At 46.6% G+C, this 18901-nt stretch overlaps 1 protein-coding gene across 1 annotated transcript in view; it reads left to right on the top strand.

Moving 5' to 3' along the window:
• Nucleotides 1–18901, top strand: part of LOC119185356 (uncharacterized) — a 195927-nt gene that overhangs the window by 49045 nt on the left and 127981 nt on the right. The window contains exon 2 of the mRNA XM_075879689.1: nt 14994–15096. Within this exon, the coding sequence (XP_075735804.1) occupies nt 15061–15096 (36 nt within the window). The 5' untranslated portion in view covers nt 14994–15060. The remainder of the gene's footprint in view (nt 1–14993; nt 15097–18901) is intronic.

Raw genomic sequence — 18901 nt, 5'->3', positions numbered from 1 at the left:
GCCGCGTCATCAACGATCAAGTCGAAGATATGCTTCGTAGAGACGTTATTCGACCATCTCACAGTCCCTGGGCGTCTCCTGTCGTCTTGGTGCATAAGAAAGACGGATCTATCCGATTTTGCGTAGACTATCGTCGTTTGAATAAGATAACTCGCAAGGACGTATATCCTTTGCCGCGCATTGATGACGCCATCGACACCCTTCACGGAGCGGAATTCTTCTCGTCGCTCGATTTGCGGTCTGGCTACTGGCAAGTTCCAATGGCTGAAGCCGATCGCCAAAAAACTGCATTTATTACACCTGACGGACTATACGAGTTTAACGTCATGCCCTTTGGGCTTTGTAACGCGCCCGCCACGTTTGAACGACTTATGGATAATACGCTACGTGGCCTCAAGTGGAATATGTGCCTCTGCTACCTCGACGATGTCGTGGTTTTCTCGCACGACTTTCCTACGCACCTCCTTCGCCTCAGGCAGGTTTTGACTTGTCTGACCAACGCTGGCCTGCAGCTTAACCTGAAAAAATGCCGCTTCGCTGCACGCGAGCTCGTCATCCTAGGCCACATCGTGTCGAAGCACGGCGTATTACCTGACCCAGCAAAACTTCGAGCAGTCGCAGAATTTCCCAAGCCGACGACCATGAAGGAACTTCGCAGTTTTGTAGGCCTATGCTCATATTTCCGGCGCTTTGTTCGCAATTTCGCATCCATCATGTCACCGTTAACCCAGCTTCTTCGCGGTGACGTGAACCTCTCCTCCCGGTCCCCTGCATGTGACGTTGCCTTCACTACTCTGCGCCGTCTGCCCACCTCGCCACCTATTCTTCGCCACTTCGACCCGACAGCTCCTACCGAAGTGCACACCGACGCCAGCGGCGTCGGGCTAGGTGCTGTCCTCGCGCAACGAAAACCCGGCTATTCAGAATACGTTGTAGCCTACGCTAGCCGCACTCTGACGAAAGCCGAAACTAATTACAGCGTGACAGAAAAAGAGTGGCTCTGGTGTGGGCGCTTGGAAAGTTCCGGCCGTACTTATACGGCCGCCCGTTCGATCTAGTAACTGATCACCACGCGCTTTGCTGGCTCTCCACGCTGAAAGACCCTTCTGGCCGCCTTGCGCGATGGGCACTCCGCATCCAGGAGTACGACATTCGCGTCGTATACCGCTCTGGACGCAGACACTCTGACGCTGACGCCCTGTCCCGCTCACCTTTGCCACCAGATCCGACGTGCGGAAACACGTGCCTCCAGTACTTGTCATCGTTAAATCTTGACTCAATTGCCACCGAACAACGTCGTGACCCGTGGATCGCATCTCTTCTCGAATATCTATCCGGTACGCCCCACCTTCCGGTATCTCGATCCCTCCGACGTCAAGCTTTTCATTTTGCCATCCGCGATCAACTTCTCCATCGACGCAACTACTCTCCTGATGGCCGCCGGTGGCTACTGGTCATTCCACGCACTTTGCGATCGCAGGTATGCGCTTCTCTTCACGACGATCCACAATGTGGCCACGCCGGGGTGTTCAAAACATATGAACGCCTTCGCCATCGCTATTACAGGCGCGGCATGTACAATTTCGTACGCAAATTTGTGCAGTGCTGTCCTGACTGCCAGCGACGCAAATCAACACCGCTACGTGCTACTGGCGAATTGCAGCCACTTCCGTGCCCTGCCAAGCCTTTTGATCGCGTTGGCGTTGACCTCTACGGCCCCCTTCCATTGACATCAGATGGCAATCGGTGGATTATAGTGGCGGTCGACCATCTAACACGCTACGCCGAAACAGCCGCTTTACCGAGCGCTACCACTCAGGATGTCGCCTCTTTCATTTTACGTCAATTTATCCTTCGACATGGCGCACCTCGAGAGCTCCTTAGTGACAGAGGCCGCGCTTTTCTCTCCGAGGTCGTCGAAGCTCTGCTTTCGGAATGCCACGTCATTCATGGGAAAACGACAGCATACCACCCGCAGACTAATGGGCTAACGGAACGGTTTAACCGCACGCTGGGTGATATGCTCTCAATGTACGTGGCATCTAATCATAGCAACTGGGACCGTGTTCTCCCATACGTGACATTTGCATACAATACTGCAATACTAACAACCACGGGATTTTCACCTTTCTTTCTTCTTTATGGACGTGACCCTTCCCATACAATTGATACTCTACTTCCCTACCGTCCTGATGCTTCAGAATGCCCACCTATTTCCGATGCTGCTCGACAAGCCGAAGAGTGCCGCCAGCTCGCCCGTGCGTTCACCTCGGACGAGCAGCAATGCCAAAAAGAAAACCGTTGCACCTCTCTTCCTGATCCAAACTATGCCCCAGGGTCTCTCGTGTGGCTTGCCATCCCATACCAAACTCCGGGACTCTCATCAAAACTTGTCCCTCGGTACGAGGGGCCTTACACCGTTTTAGAGAAAACCTCTCCGGTTAATTACCTAATTGAGCCAGTTTCCCGATCGGATGACATGCACCGGCGTGCACGTGACATCGTCCATGTTTCCCGCCTAAAACCGTATCATGAGCCTCTCCCTGAAACTTCTTAGGTCGCCAGGATGGCTCTTTTTTCAGCGGGGGCGATTGTGAAGAAGAAGATGTGCCTGCAGCAAGCAGCATCGCCAACGCCCGGCTCTCTCGCCTCGTGCTTCTGTTCGTTGCTGTGCCGATCGCTGGACGGTTCTTCACGCTGTCTCGTCGCTGCCTTTAACGGCTAATAAACCTCCTCACATGTTTGACTGTACACGGGCCTCCAGAATTTTGTCTCCATCGAAATGCGATCATCGTAACCGGGACCGAACTCTTGTCTTTTAAGTCAACAGCCGGGCATTGCACCACAGGCCATTGCGCTTTGTTCGTGGCTTGGGAGAAACAGCAATGTGCGCCCGAGAGCTGGAAGAAACGAGTCACCGTGACATCAACCTTGCAATGTCCAAGGAATTGATTTATTAGGAATGTCCGCTATTTCCACAACTAGGCCGCCAGCAGTACCAGTCACAGTCTTAACAGAAGGGCGGACAAAGCGTAGGAAACAAGTTGTTGCACTGTGTGCATCTCATGGTTCTACCCTTGGAGACGAAACGAAAAACATTCGTTAATCCTGCTGCATTAGACGTCTTCCAACACGGCTTCCACGAAAAGCGTGACCTGAACACTACTTTAATACCCAAAAGCACACTTCACATAGAGTGAGTGGCAAAATCAGGTTATCTGTGCGCGCAGTTCTCCGCAATGTCACCTACACAACTACTTTACCTGCGACATACCTGGTGACCGAGGAAATGTATAGTCATCTACAGGCCGATTTCCTATGCCCGATGAATGGACCCGTGGTCTTGGTCATCGCAAACTCAGATGGATCTGCCATATTACCAAGGGCAATATTTGCTCTTAAGTCTGTCAATAACGTTCGTGTCAGACAATGAAACAAAATTCGTGGGCATAGTTTTTCACGAGTTCTTGGCATTCAGCAAGATAGGTCAACTCCAAACAGCATCCTTATCATTCACTATTTAGTGGGTTAGCCAATGAGCTGTGCGCATGCTGAATGAAGGATTGAACAAAAATGTGGTAACATAATCTGTAAACTCAGATATTGTTTATTCTTCTTTTTCAGGCATATTTGAACCCCTGAAAAGGATGGCAAGTCACCGGCAGAGAGTTTGTTGAATTATCAAACTAGAACAAAGATAGACAGCGTCACGCCGAAGGAAAATGCAACAGACGGCCCGCCGTCAGCGTGTACGACAAAATGTGAAGCAGGCGAACAGCTTTATTTAGGGTGAACTGGGGTTTTCACCTTGATTCTTCACAAGGAATTCACCGGTAACATCTAAACCAATTGAGGCATCGAGCTGAAACAGAGGGCTTCTTCCCTCTCGAGCGAAGATATAGCAGGACGCTACTGGGAGAAGCTAGAGCGCAAGAGACTGTGGAGCAAACCGTTATGAACGCCAATACTGCCACGACTACCATCCTGACATCGTGGCTTTGAAAAAGAGAGAAACGGCGCCTCATCTGTCACAGTGGTTGCAATGCGCGCGCCATGGCAACGTCGCACGTTTGCAGTATAGAAAACACGCAGCTCAATAAATCATTCGTTATTCTGGCTTCTTGTAGTACCCATGACAGCGACGTAACATCTATATATGTCGACCAGTCCTTTTGCTATCTGCTCTCATTGTCTGGCAGCATCCAATTATGTACTGTAATTTAAGTATGGTCAACTGTAATAGTAGACATAAGTTCGACTGCGCCTGCTTTTATACATGACGGCCAAGTTGGCACACAATGAGATTCCGTATCACAAGTGATATATATATATATATATATATATATATATATATATATATATATATATATATATATATATATATATATATATATATATGTGTGTGTGTGTGTGTGTGTGTGTGTGTGTGTGTGTGTGTGTGTGTGTAAGACATGCACGACACATATGATTGCCACGAAACTGCGTCTAATCACTCTGAAGCTTTATTAACCATGATTGCAGGCGCTTACAACTGACGCATACGCGTATTCGCAAGACACTGCTTCTTCCCACGAGTTCCCATGAAAGCAACTTACTACTGTGACATTCAGTGACCCCCCCCCCCCCTCTCTAAAGAAGTTCGTCTGACATCCTTGGCCAACTGTCGTGCTTCAGCGCCCGAGCCCTTGTGGCGCCGCAAGCGGTTTTCTTGACCTTTCTACGAGGGCTTCTCTTAGGCAAGAATACAGGCCATTGAATGCGTGGGGTCTTGCTTCGGGATGTTCTTCACTATGAGAAAACAAATTTCAAAAATGAGAAAAGGTTAAAGAACGCTTAAAACAAGGGACAAGAAAGCGAACACAACGTGCTCAGGTAGCCAACAGTCTCAAAAGAGAGTTTACGTTTACGTTTGCTTTTATGACTTTGACGGCTTCGCTTAAACTTTTGTTTGACATTTCATGGAGCTAGATATCATTTTAGTACGAGGATGCCAAGTTAGCAAAACTGCAGCAGTTGTATAAGAACGCGTATTTTGGGCAATGCAGATCGCGCAAAGTTATGGTGTTTTGGACCTGTGTGCTCATACAAACGTCTGGCATAAGCTGAAATGCGAGCCCAGCCGTGGTGGTCAAAAGGCCCCCGGCTGCTGGCCCGTAGGTCGCGGGATTGAATCCCGGCTGTGGTGGCCGCATTTTCGATGGAGGCGAAAATGCTCCAGGCCCGTGTGCTCAGATTTAAGTGCTCGTTAAAGAACCCCAGGTGGTCGAGATTTGCGGAGCCCTCCACTGCGGCATCTCTCATAATCATATGGTGGTTTTCGGACTTTAAACCCTGCATACCAATCAATTAAACTGAAATTTGCAGAACTGTATCAATCGAGATAGCTTTTGTGCTTTGAGTTGTTGTACATAAATAGTTGTTATAGTATGAAGCTCACTGCTATACTATAACAACAACAACAACTAACAAAAACTATACAGAATTACTTATTTTTACGTCTGGCAGTGCTATGCCCACAGAAGTTGTGCGTTTCGAGGCCATCAGTGTGATGGCATGATTCCGAGATTGTCTACCTTTCCAAGTTTGTTTAGGCAACGTTTGGTAGTTTGTTATGGTGCTTATATCTCTTTTTGTTTTGTTTTTTGCAATTAGAATCGGTTATTAGATTCGCGCCATGCAGTCCATTCCTTCTCGTCCCATTGGTTTCACGCCTGTCATTTGCAGTATGAATTTCTAAATTACCTGCTATGTTACTTTCTTTTAAGCCCATTACCCTAGCAGTTCTAATGTCTGTTGTCAAGCGCCACTTCAATCCAGACATGTTTTGCGAGAAAGCTAGATTTAATGAAAGAAAAATAAAATGAAATTAACACGTGTGTCAGTTCGAATTCCCGACTAGCCCCAGTACAACTAAGGACAATATATTTTTCAGCCACTCTACCGATTCTGCGCTACCGCAGAATACGGGTTTTGGAGAGCATAGTGTGTGTGCGTGTGTGTGTGTTTGTGTTTCTGTGTGTGTGTGTGTGTGTGTGTGTGTGCGCGTGTGTGCGCGTGTGTGTGTATGTGTGTGTGTGTGTATGTGTGTGTGTGTGTATGTGCGTGTGTGTGCGTGTGTGTATGTGTGTGTGTGTGTGTGTGCGTGTGTGCGTGTGCGCGCGCGCGCGCGCGTGTGTGTGTGTGTGTATGTGTGTGTGTGTGTGTGTGTATGTGCGTGTGTGTGCGTGTGTGTATGTGTGTGTGTGTGTGTGCGTGTGTGCGTGTGTGTGTGTGTGTGTGTGTGTGTGTGTGTGTGTGTGTGTGTGTGTGTGTGTGTGTGTGTGTGTGTGTGTGGTGGTGGTGGTGGTGGCGGTGGCGGCGGCGGCGCCGACAGAAAGTCGTAAGCTGCGTAGCATCATATACTTAATCTAGGCCAAATACCTACGCCTAAATCGCACCATATGCACCCTTGGCTGCATTGGCTGGCACAGTAGGCTGTTTCAATATTAAACGTGACACGAACAGGAATGGTAAGCATGCTGTACACATTTTGTGGCGTAGACCCATACAAGAATTTTTTTCTGATTGATTGAAATGTAGGTTCCATATTCAATTAAATGGTCAATCAGTTTGTGCATTTTGGCTTAGAGAGCGATGTGGTTCTCGGTGTAACGAAAAGATTCCTGCCCCCTTGTGATCATTACATGTGATCATTTACAGTGATCTGAATAATTAATAATGGCAACCGGGTTTTGCGTCCCATAATCCCAATATAATTATGAGAGATGCCGCAGCTGAGGACTTCCGAAACTTCGACCGTCTGGCGTTCTTTAGTGTGCACTCACATCGCACAGTACACTGGCCTTTACCATTCAGTTTATATTGAAAAGTGACCGCCACACGATCGGGAGGGAACCCACGACCTTCGGGCCAGCAACCAAGCATCATAACGACTGCTTCACCACGGCGGACAATTATCTGGATCACTGCTACAACGGGCGTGAAAATCAAAACTGCGGTGCTCGCCGCGGCTGAATCTGTAACGAAATTTCAACCTGTGTTTCATGTCGGGATGAACCAAAAAGAGACGCGAGAATCATTCGCTTCTTCGCGGGGTCCTACTGGCATTTGCGTTGATAAAAAGAAAAGAAAAAAAGAAGCCTAGCATAACCAAAAGAGTTGACCAACTGGATGACTGTGTTTAGCCAATACACAGCAAGATGCCTCGTTAGAAATAAACGCCACAGTGAACTGCTAGAAATTATCGTTTAATAACTCCAATGCATACTCATATAGCTCTAAACTTAAGCGAGCAAGCGGTTTCACTTTTTGCCTCTTCAACCACCGCAATATGCAAGGGAAACCAAAACTCCGTGGTCAACTAAAGGATGCTTAAGGCCCTGCACGACGGCGGCGGGAAGCAGAAAGAGCTAAAGGATACTGTTAATGCTAATCACCGGACAGGCACGCTTCTTCCCCGAGTATATTAATCTCACCTGATATTTGTGTTGCGTGTTTCTCACGAGATGGCACTGCACGGTGTACTACATACACTGCAGCGTCATTCTCTTGGCAGGCTCGCCGAAACGCTTTGCTTTGTTTTAGAGGAAAACATCTGTCAGCTTGGATGAACTTGGGCTAAAACTTTCACGCCGCTATATCCTATGTATATGGCAGCGTGGCCTGCGAACTTTTGATCGCCACTGCACTTGTAAGACATTGCGTAACTCGATTTGTTGCATCTTATCTATACTAATGTTCCCGCAAAACAAGAAGGTGTACTTTAGTGTCATGGTGCGTGTTAATTGCTTTTTTTTTTTGTCAGGAGGCAAGCTACATGAATTTCAAGCTTGCCCCTATGATGTTTGCGCGTGTTCCCAACATGCTTTTTATATCATCAGTTGCTTGATTAGGGAAAATAAGTTACGCTTGCTGACATAGTGCATCGAGAATTACTAAAATGGCTTTGCGTAGAAATCGCCGTCAAGCATCATACGCAAATGTAAGCAATGTTATATTTAACTTGTTTAAGAACGCATTGATTTATTGGTGGTGTGACGCTCACATTCCTAAACGTATACGCCAAATTGTATCGGATGGGTACGTCTGATAGTTGCGTTCTTTTGCTTAGAAACTTTTTTGCTCCACACCAGTGCCCGAGTGACAGACACATACAAGGAATGCATCTCGCGTTTTTTTTTTTGCGTTTTCCATGCCGATATGATTTGATTTTTGAAGTTCGTGGCATTTTCTCCTTGAAGCCAGATGCTACGCTCATGAAATCCTCCGCTCAAACAATCCTACGCTCAAACAAGCCTACGCTCATGAAATCCAGACTGACCTCATAAGCCGGGTTGTCGGTAACCCCGCTTTAGGGGAGCATTGGCGAGTGTGTGAGCGTGAATAATAATTTAGTTTCAGAGGCAATCGAACGTGTCGCTTCGGTCGTCTGGGCGGGACTTCCCCGGACTTCTTGGAGGGACACTAAAAAGCACAAGGAATTTTCGCTTATCGGTAAAGTACCGAATCACAATTCCTGAATCACCGCTTACCGCTACACAAAGCTAGCGAAGAAACGCGCGAAAATAAAATGCAGGTGGAGACGCCACTGTGAGATTTTCCGCACCCAACGCCGTGACGTAGTATATTTTGAAGGCGTCTATTCGGTCCTACACAGATTGTACTCGATAAAAATGAGAACGTTGTCTTCAGTGGGTGCCCTACACCTAGCATACGAGGTTGCAGAAAATTTCATTGAGTAAATGTTGCAAAAATGCAAAAGATACATTCGAAATTTGCTACGTCACGTGCAGGAATTTCAGCGCGAAATTTAAAAACGAAAATTTAACCTTGGTTTTCTCCGCTAATGATGGACTTATGACAGTGAAACTTGCGGCATTAGATTCTTAGCGTGCAGTTTATCTATCTAAACCAAGTCGCCGTTTCTTTTTTGAGTCCCTTTAAGTTGTCTCTGATTGTATAGCAAAAGCATCACGCTGACAACGAGACCGTTCCTACCAAAACGTGTGAATTAATTTTGACATTGAATTGTTTACAGAAAAATCTCTCTACAGTACTTTTGTTTCAATTCTTCAGCTTTCTTGAGTAGCCCCTGCGTTTCACTGACCTGTCCGCTCGAGACATCGATGTACTCTGGTGGAGCTAGCAAGCAACAATGCCCGAAAACAAGAACAAAGTGGGACGCGAAAATAGATCGAGGGGCGGTTGGGGCTTGTTGTACTTCTCAGGTACAGAACAAATAGCAGCCCATGTGTGTGTGTGTGTGTGTGTGCGTAACTTTGTCTGCCTGTGAAGGGAAAAGAGGGTCGTTGTTTTGCAAAGGAGCAACTCGGACCCAGCAATTCTAGTCAGTGCTGACAGAAGCTGAGCCACTTAAGCACGCGCGACCACCTTCTTGCTCGTGAGAATGGACGAAATGCCTCAGTGTGTTCGCGCCCAGCACAGAACAATCCGGCTCTTATGACCATGAAGCTTAGCGGGCGTGACTCTTCGAAAACAAGAGAGGACTCCTCGGCGCGCCGAAAGAAAGTATTCGAACAGCGCTCCCGCAAATCGCATCGCCCGCAGACACTTACCTCTTCTGAGACGGCGCGGATTCGATGAATACTCGAAATAGGTTCGCTCTCAGAACACCGTTAGCTCTATAAGGCTGCTACTGTGTCAGCGTGCACGAGTGCCCTTTCCTCGGGCAAAATGGATTTCGCGCAACAAATAAAACAAGAACAAAGATTCGTGCAACGAGCCTAGAGGAACGCGCATCTTTCCTTATAGTTTGTGCATGAACACACAGTGGTGTAAAGACCGAGCGGGCAGCGCTTCTGACTGCGTGGCGGGGCGTGATCGAGTGATGGTCACGGCAGCCTCCGTCGCGCTGCACGTAACATGGGATGCGAGACTGGCGTGTCCGCGACAGAATGAATGCAGGGTCAGCGAGACATGGCGGCCGCCTTCGGTGTCGGCTGTTGTCCTTCTCAAATGTAGGAGAGCCGGGTGACTCGTTCCTCTTTTTTCGGTGTGGTCCGTGGCCAGCTCTTTTGGCGGCCACGACCCCGAAGTGCGCCACGGATCGCGGACACTGCGAGGTGAGCACCGCGGTCATAAAGTGCTTACGTGCGGCGCCCTACTCCGAGCAGACGCGCAAAATTACGACGCCTCGCAAGCCCTCGGTGTACGCATCCCACATCACTCATGCCGAATTCCAACTGCCTTCCACTTCTCCTACACAGCAATCCACACGCACACTCTACATGCTTCGCTGCTTCACGGCGCGAGAAACCACCACTGTTGGACGCTTCTGATGCGTTCCTTGGTTCGTTGAGAGATATCGCGCTGACCGTTGTGAGCTGGAGAAATCCCGCCAGCGGTTCGATGGTCTCCGTGCCCCGGGTATGAAGGCACTGTTCTCTTTGTCGCAAGGGTTATACGTTCGCGTATTCTCATTCTTCGGGCGTCGACGTCGAAATGGGGGCGGTCGTTGGCGTGCGGTATATAGTGTCATTTGCAGCGCAAGTGCGGACGGCCAGCGCGGTGCATGTGTGCGCCTTTGTCGATCAATACGTCACATAAAGGGCGAATTCCTCGTGTGAAAATCACGCGTGAGTTATACTCGGTGCGACAGCCAAAAGCAGGAAACCAGTATTGGTTGTAAAGTGCCTTGTGTGCACGCTCGAATGTTTGTGTAATTTTGTCATGCCAAAGGTATCTGGTATGACAAGATTACGTACACAACAAACAAAGGCAAGAGGTGTGAGACTATAAATTAAATCTTTGTTCAGTGTTATTTGGTATCCAAGTAACTCGTGAGAAGGACACCACAAATTTTATTACTGATCTAAACGATGGCACGTGTCCCACGACACTTAGCGGGTCCTTGATGTCCGTGTGATACTTTTTTAGAGGCATTTCTAAGTGTGGGTTTTATTTGGAATTGTAATTGCGACGTTCATATGACAGCAGTGGCTTAAATGAACAAATATATTAAGAATCTGTCCTTTCGTGTGAGCGCCCATCAACGTCGTAGAAGAACCCAGGTTGTTACAAGTGAACGTTACAGTAATTGAACGAAAGAAGATAACTTCAAAGGCTCGTGTCATTTTTTATCAGTGTTGGAAGCGTTGCCGAAAAAAAAAATAGTAACTAATTACGTTACTCGTTCCACTAAAGAAAAAGTAACGTGTCACCGCCCAGAGTTACCAAGCAAAGATTGATTGATTGATATGTGGGGTTTAACGTCCCAAAACCACTATATGATTATGAGAGACGCCGTAGTGGAGGGCTCCGGAAATTTAGACCACCTGGTGTTCTTTAACGTGCACCCAAATCTGAGCACACGGGCCTACAACATTTCCGCCTCCATCGGAAATGCAGCCGCCGCAGCCGGGATTCGAACCCGCGCCCTGCGGGTCAGCATGCAGCCGAGTACCTTAGCCACTAGACCACCGCGGCGGGGCTACCAAGCAAAGAAGTTGACGCTTTGCTGTTACCATCACCGAAAAAAAAAAAAAGAGTAAAGAATGTTACTTCCACCGTTACTTCGTAGTAAAAAATCTAAATCAGTGCGTCATCACCGGTGTAAGCGATACCATAGCCACTTTTTGAAACTCATATTTATATGTTATATTGAGGTTGTCACCATAACGCAAATTTAACCCCGAATATATAATCATCAAACGAAAAAAAATTGCCAGATCCCACGTACAGTGAGAATCGATGATATGCGAAGCACAAACCAGAAATGTTAATATGTCACTTTAAAATCATCACAACGTTACGTCGTGGAGGCAAATGATGCCGTGCATGACTTCAGTGTCATGATTATCATGTTTGGATTTGTCGTTTACATTCGTAATCTATTACGTCACGTGATACCGAATTTAGTATATGTGAAGCTAGCGAAACAGTTGCGAGCACGCTATATATAGAAGCGCGGTATGTTGTCATGTTCTTACATGACACGCGTGTCAGGATTATCATGTTTGCACCAGTCACATATTTCATCATCCATTGACTTCCCGCAACACCAAATTTGGTATATGTGGAGCTAGCAAAGCGGCCGCGAGCGCACCATGAAGGGCCCAATATACTCCAGTGTATAGCGTTGACGCGCGCGCACGCTGGGCACAGCGACGCTACGTAGCAAAACACGAGCACTCTATAGTCTGACGCCCGGCACGAACAGCGTCCGTCGGCGCGGCCCGACGGCAACCGGCGCGAAATGCGACATGCTGCATTTCGCGCCAACGCGTTACCCAGACAACACAGCACCTCCCTCTTTTCGTGATGGGTGGACGCCGGACGCGCTGAAACGCGCATGCGTCAAAGCAACGCAGCACGGCGCGCGCCTGCGAGTATATGGCAGGACCGGCGCCTGGCGTGGCAACGCCGGCGTGACGCGACGAAATGAACGCCGGCGAGCACGCGCGCCGCGTCACGTCGAAATGTATTGGCGCCTTTACTGGGGCATGTAGTCATGTTTTCACTTGACACGCATCTCATGATTATCATGTTTGCACTAGTCACATACCTTTGTCATCCATTCACGTACTGAAATACCAAATTTGGTATATGTGACGCTATCAAAACGACCGCGAGTGCATCATGAGCGTGGTATGTAGTCATGTTGTTACATGACACGCATGTCATGATTTTCATGTTAGGGTCTTTCGCTTGTGTTATCCATGCAACCATGCCATACAATACCAGTTTTTCAGTTTTGCATCATGCCATGTGAACAAAACCACTGTAAAAGCTGCAAGACCATGCAATGTAAATCATGACATTCATGGCATGCGTGTCATGATTTTCATGTTGTCACTAGTCAAATGTTTTCTTCATACAGTCATGTTATTTGGTATTGGTGTTGAAATTTGGTATTGATACCACTGTCGAAACCGCCAGGAGAGCTAAAAGTCGTCAGTGGATAGATAGATAGATAGATAGATAGATAGATAGATAGATAGATAGATAGATAGATAGATAGATAGATAGATAGATAGATAGATAGATAGATAGATAGATAGATAGATAGATAGATAGATAGATAGATAGATAGATAGATAGATAGATAGATAGATAGATAGATAGATAGATAGATAGATAGATAGATAGATACGCTCAAAGTCACTGAAGTTCGCTAAGAAATGCTTTGCATATAATAATTTGCACAAATTGGCCGTAACTTTGCAGTACCCTATGTAGTGGCCCAATGTCTGAATAGTTACATCTGATTGCTTCTAACTCTGTAGCCTATGAGTTAGCTATTTTTCGTATTCAGTTGTTAAACACAAAACTGATATATTGATTCATCAACGCTCTCTGAAAAGAAAAAATCCCGAAACAAACTTGCAGTAATTATGAAAACGTGCTCCTATATACTACCCCCCCCCCCCCCCAAAAAAAAAAAAAAAAACTAAACTCTTGTGCAGGGAAGGAATGCTTAAATGGCATAAATCTGAGGGAGAGTATTTGCACACACAAACAAGTTTTCGTTTTTAATTTGACTGAGATAATTGCAGCAAACGTTGCGACTGCGTATGTGAAAGTGTTCAAGCTCAGCCTCGCTCGCTCACCGGGAGTAATATAAGCAGAAACGTAGGCGCAACTCGTAAATAGGAAGAAGCAAAACTAATTTCGAACACGAAGCTTACAAACAATGGTAGAGCATATAATGCCAGAGCAGTGTCTTAATGTTGCTACAAAACACTAAATTATATGTAGCGGCTGCGTTTCACAGCCTTCATGAGACAACTTGGATCACTTATTAGCGAATACGTCCACACCTGCGCTAAATAGCAGGTTGTCAGAAGTGATATAATATTAGATATTCCAGTATTCACTTTCGGGTTCATCCCACGGCTTCATTATCTGCTTGTATTTAATAAGGTTGTGCAGAAGTTAATGGTTATTCCGCACGCACGCAAACGCACGCATACACACACACGCACATACACACACACACGCACATGCACACGCACACCCACTCACGCACGCATGGATAGTTGTACTAGTTCATACGGTCACATTTTTGGTACTGTTGTTTGAGGTCTAGGTGTGGCTTTGTGTCAGGAGATGGGCCTAAATTTCCAATTCACGCTTGATTTTTCTGCTTGATTTTTCTGCGTGCGTTCGATTTTTTTTTCTGTGTTCTCCTGTCCAGTTGTTCACAGGCAGTCGCTTTGCTGATCGCCTTTCTCAGTTTATCGCGGGAGCGCCACCCTACTACCTTGGCTTGCTGAATCGAAAGCACTCGCTCCGCCGCATATGGAGATCACAGTTGCAGTGCCAAGATGAAAGCGGGTATTCTGACATAACCGCCTCGTCGAACTCGCTAACTAGTTTCCGGGTACAATTGTTTGCACTGCGGCGTCGTGCTTTCGGTGTTGCTTTACATCTCGCTTCTGGACCAAACAGCACTGACGATACCCACCGACGATCGAGTGAGTAGTGATTGAACTAGTTCGTGCTGGTCGGCTTAAGGTGCGCGCAGTTCAGACGCTGTCGGGATGGCCTTGTTACGTTGGGCCTCCGTGCTTCCTTCCCGGGCCACGAGGAAAACAAAGAACGTAGCTTCTCGGCCACCCATGCATATGTATGCAATCAATGTGCGGGTCCCCACGCATTTCCTTTAGTTCTCGCGCCGCTGCGTTACACAACCAACAAAGAAAGCCATGGTCGGAGAACGCACTCCAAGGGAGGAGGTACAACAAAGCTGAACAGGTATGGCTGGTCGTTTTGATCTAGATCGATCAAAACGTTCGATGACTGTCGTCGCGTAATGACACACGCGGTATCATGATAATAAATCGGGTGCATTGCTTATGCATAGGAGTCTGCAAGACATCGCTACTGAGCAATCTATGCCGCCCCGCGCTGCATTATTATGCCAGATGAGCGTACACGGAATGACAGTTCAGTTAAATGCCGCTTAGTGCGCGGCCATACCGCCTCCCCGTCGGTCTAATCTTTACACTCTCTTCCTGTATCCCCTCACGCAGAATCACGAAGTCGAAGAAGGCCGATCAGACCAGGCATTAACGTGGAAGTGGCCCTGATGTGTGATGAATGGTTCTCGAAGAATGCACCGAGACTCTGTATAAGGTGAGCACTTGGTTCAGAACGATGAAGGCGTAATTTTCCTGCGACACTGTTGTGACTCGCAGGTAAGCTTTGAAAGAGCAGAACATGTTATCTGCCTTGAACAACATGAAATTGTTTTGTTTATTGTGTGCATGCTGCGCTGCAAGCAACCGACTCGTTTTACTGACTCACGTGTCATCAACAAGCTCCCTTAAGAACGACACGATGCTGCAGCCAGAAAATAAAGGGTCCAGTAATAGGCCACACAACACCAAAATCTTTCTGAAACTTGCAGGCTATAAGATAACCGTTGTGTACTACGTGCAACGTATTAAAAGATACGAATAACCTAAACTGCTCCCTGGGTCGTTTGCATGCGCCAGGGCCACCCTGAACATTACGTCACAGTTTGAACCATTATACGCACTTGATTCGTGTACCAGCACTCCTTATATGTCACGCACTTTGAGCGCTTTTGTATGTTTGTTTGTCTTTAATTGTACTAAAGCAGCGTCTATTAGGGAACGTGGTCAGCTTCGGACATCCCTGAATGCAGAGGCTATCATTCAGTATGCTGTCGCATTCATTTGAAACTGCATGCTAGCCGATTCGCCAGGCAGACATCTGCAGCGTTTCCCATTGTAATTAAGGCAAATGAATGATGTTTTGCTCTATTATGCTGCATCATGCGATTTATATGGCGCCAGGTAAAACGTCATCGCTACAAGTAATTGAAAGCGCATAGCCAAACGGGAGCTTTGCTGAAGTAAATAGGCGTCTCTATCGTCTGTCGAACATCAATCTTTCTTTTGTCTTTTAGTTAAATGTCTTAGTGCCGCGTTCGGGTGGCTAGTATTTCGGGGCAGGCTTACACATAAAGTTAACATATGATTAACAGTATTTACCTTATTCATTCACTAATGAAATTATCGCAGCCATCCTGCTTATCACTGCGGCTGACACTGGTGACTGGTGTGTTCGGTGTGCTTTCTCTTGACACTGGCAGTGCGAAAACACTGCGAAGATGAAAGTGAACTTTCAAGCTTGACTACAAAGCCGTCACAGTGCTTGCATAGTTTTTCTTTCTTATACAAGAGTATCGTCGTGTATCTCTTGTGCCTTTCGTCGATATATTGCCACTCGCTCAATACTTCCAGGTCATGAATGTTGGGCGCACTATAAGCATGGCATATGAACTACTGGTAGCAAAGTAGTGAGCATGGACTTTTCAAGAAAGAAAACGTGAGTTAAGTCAGATGAAATATATTCTTTCATGATGGAAAGGCGCCCCAAACGGTGCTGCAATCAGCAAGAGGTTGTTAGCCACAGGTGTGTTTGTTTTTAACACGAAAGTATGTTATGACGGGGTCCACCAAGACTTCAGTGACGTATTGCCTTCATGTAAATGACGTCGCAAAAATACACAAGATCAGAAGACAAACAAATAAAAGTTCCGTTAACGGTAGTCGAATGAATTTCCTCGGGGTTCGTGACAACACGTGCGGGGCACGCTCTCCCCTGCGACACGACGACATACTTTCTCTGCACTGTCTCCTCACAGCACTTTGGGTAAAGTGCAGTAAAGCGTCATGACCATGACATCCGCGGTTAGCTCCTTTAACGCATCGTCCGTCCGTATCGGTGCGTTTCCAATGGGAGAGACGTAATTTTCACAATGGATTAACACACCCCAAGGTGGTGCCCTTAGCCGAAGCGCCGGCGTCGCTCATAGCATCCATCCATACCAAGCATAGCTCTTCGCCGCCTGGCTGTAGCTCCGCATTCTCAATTCACGCTCATCCCACGGAAAAATTAGGGCCGTCCATAGACGCTTCCCTCTAGTTGGGTGGTGAACATGCCGCGAGCAGGTGATGTTACCCAAATTTGGCGTCAAGTCAGTTACGCTCTTGTGGCTGTCACATCGCTTTCTCTGGTTGCGCGCCCACGCCATTAAGTACTGCAGCTACCTAAATCGTCTATGACCACAACGGTTTGTACAATGATTACTGATGTACGTTTGTCTTCGGGAGAGAGCTGTATGACTAAACGTCAATGAGCATGGATTCATTTTAAGCTGTGCTTCAGTTATAAAACACCAGTATACATTGCGCAAGCTCTCTTATATCAGTGTACAGTAAAGTATAAACCACTTCGCTAAGAACACATTTTACTTTCGTGTTTTACTGATCCCTATGACAGAGAGATCAACCATGTTTTTTTTTTCTACCAAAATCTTCAGACGTAGACACCATGCATCTGCTTTGTAACCACTTCTTTAAGCCCAGGTTACACAGCAGGCAGTATGTGCGTCACTGTGCAAAACGAGTAGCCGCGCAATAAATTTTAGCTGAGCACCACTTCGTTAGCTAATGCAGCCACTGTACAGCGATGACACTGGATCATGCCTTCCATATCCGAGACCTCGTACAATACGTTGCCCAAGGCTTTTTTTTCCCGTCTTTTTGCCGCGCATATCTGGCCATTCCAACAAGTTCGTGCATACGCATGTGCCCCTTTTAGTTATCTCTGATTCGCCCTTGACTCGTGTGGATATTCCCACTGCCTTTAAACCTCAGTGGTGGGGCGGTCACGTAGTCCAACCAGAGAACATCGATCACAGACTGGCACTTGAATGCACGTCGGTACGTGAATCTCATCGGCCGCCGTGGTTACGTAGACACAAGTCCCGGCTCGTCGGATGTGTAGGAGCACCTATAAAGTGGGCGTCTCTGAGTCGAGAAAGTATGCACACCAGACAATGACATGCCTTCGTTCATTGGTGCTTTTCTGTTGGAGCTTTTGAATGAACCTGCTGTTAATATGGACAGAAACAAATCATGCCCCGCCCAGCTTGGACAGTGTTCGCACTCGACTGCAGTTTTTTTTTTTTTAGGGGCGAAGCTCCTTGAGACCTCACAATGTCCGCTGTCTCCCGCCTGTCCGTAACACCATGTAACCTTCAACTTATAAGCAACAGAAGGCGTTGGTGGTAACCGTTTTGCATGTAACCTTCAACTTATAAGCAACAGAGGGCGCTGTGGTTATTTCTAGATGTGATGGCGCTGCTGTCAACGCTATATATATATATATATATATATATATATATATATATATATATATATATATATATATATATATATATATATATATATATATATATATATATATATATATATATATATATATATATATATATATATATATATATATATATATATATATATAACCACGTTCCATACCACACATTCTCTTATCTCATATGAACGAAGACGAACGCAGGAAAGTGCGACGTGCTGAGTATCAGCGTCGCCGTCGACGGGAAGCTACCGCTGAGACAAGAGAGAAGGAAGCGGATGCAAAGTGGCGACGACAACAAAGTTCTACACCACAGACAAGGGTTAAGGCAGCAAGGGCTAAGCGGGAAAAAACGCCAAGCTGACGCGCAGTTGAGACAACTTGAAGCGGATGCAAGGCGGCAATACCGACAAGAAAATTCTACACCAGAGACGATAGCTAATGAAGCTGTGATCATGAAGTCAAAACGTAACCCGGAACTCGAAATCTCATATTAGCTATAAAGAAGAATCACCGCTATATCACAATCAGTCTCAGCCCTACCTCTTTGAATAAAAAAATATATATAAGTATCACAACCACAATCAGTCTCAGTACTATCTCAACTTTAATCAAACTTAATCACAATAATCACCTCCGAAAGCTTCGCCCCATAATTATCTTCAAGCAGCTTGAATTGTAGTGATTTTTTTCAAAAGCTTATCGGTATCACGTAGTTTGTGGTAGTTTAACACTTTCCCTCCAGCAGTAT

This window comes from Rhipicephalus microplus, chromosome X, assembly GCF_043290135.1.
Source record: "Rhipicephalus microplus isolate Deutch F79 chromosome X, USDA_Rmic, whole genome shotgun sequence".
In the NCBI taxonomy this organism is placed as follows: domain Eukaryota; kingdom Metazoa; phylum Arthropoda; class Arachnida; order Ixodida; family Ixodidae; genus Rhipicephalus; species Rhipicephalus microplus.
The sequence above is the reverse complement of the archived record's forward strand: the minus strand, read 5'-3'. Positions and strand labels throughout refer to the sequence as shown.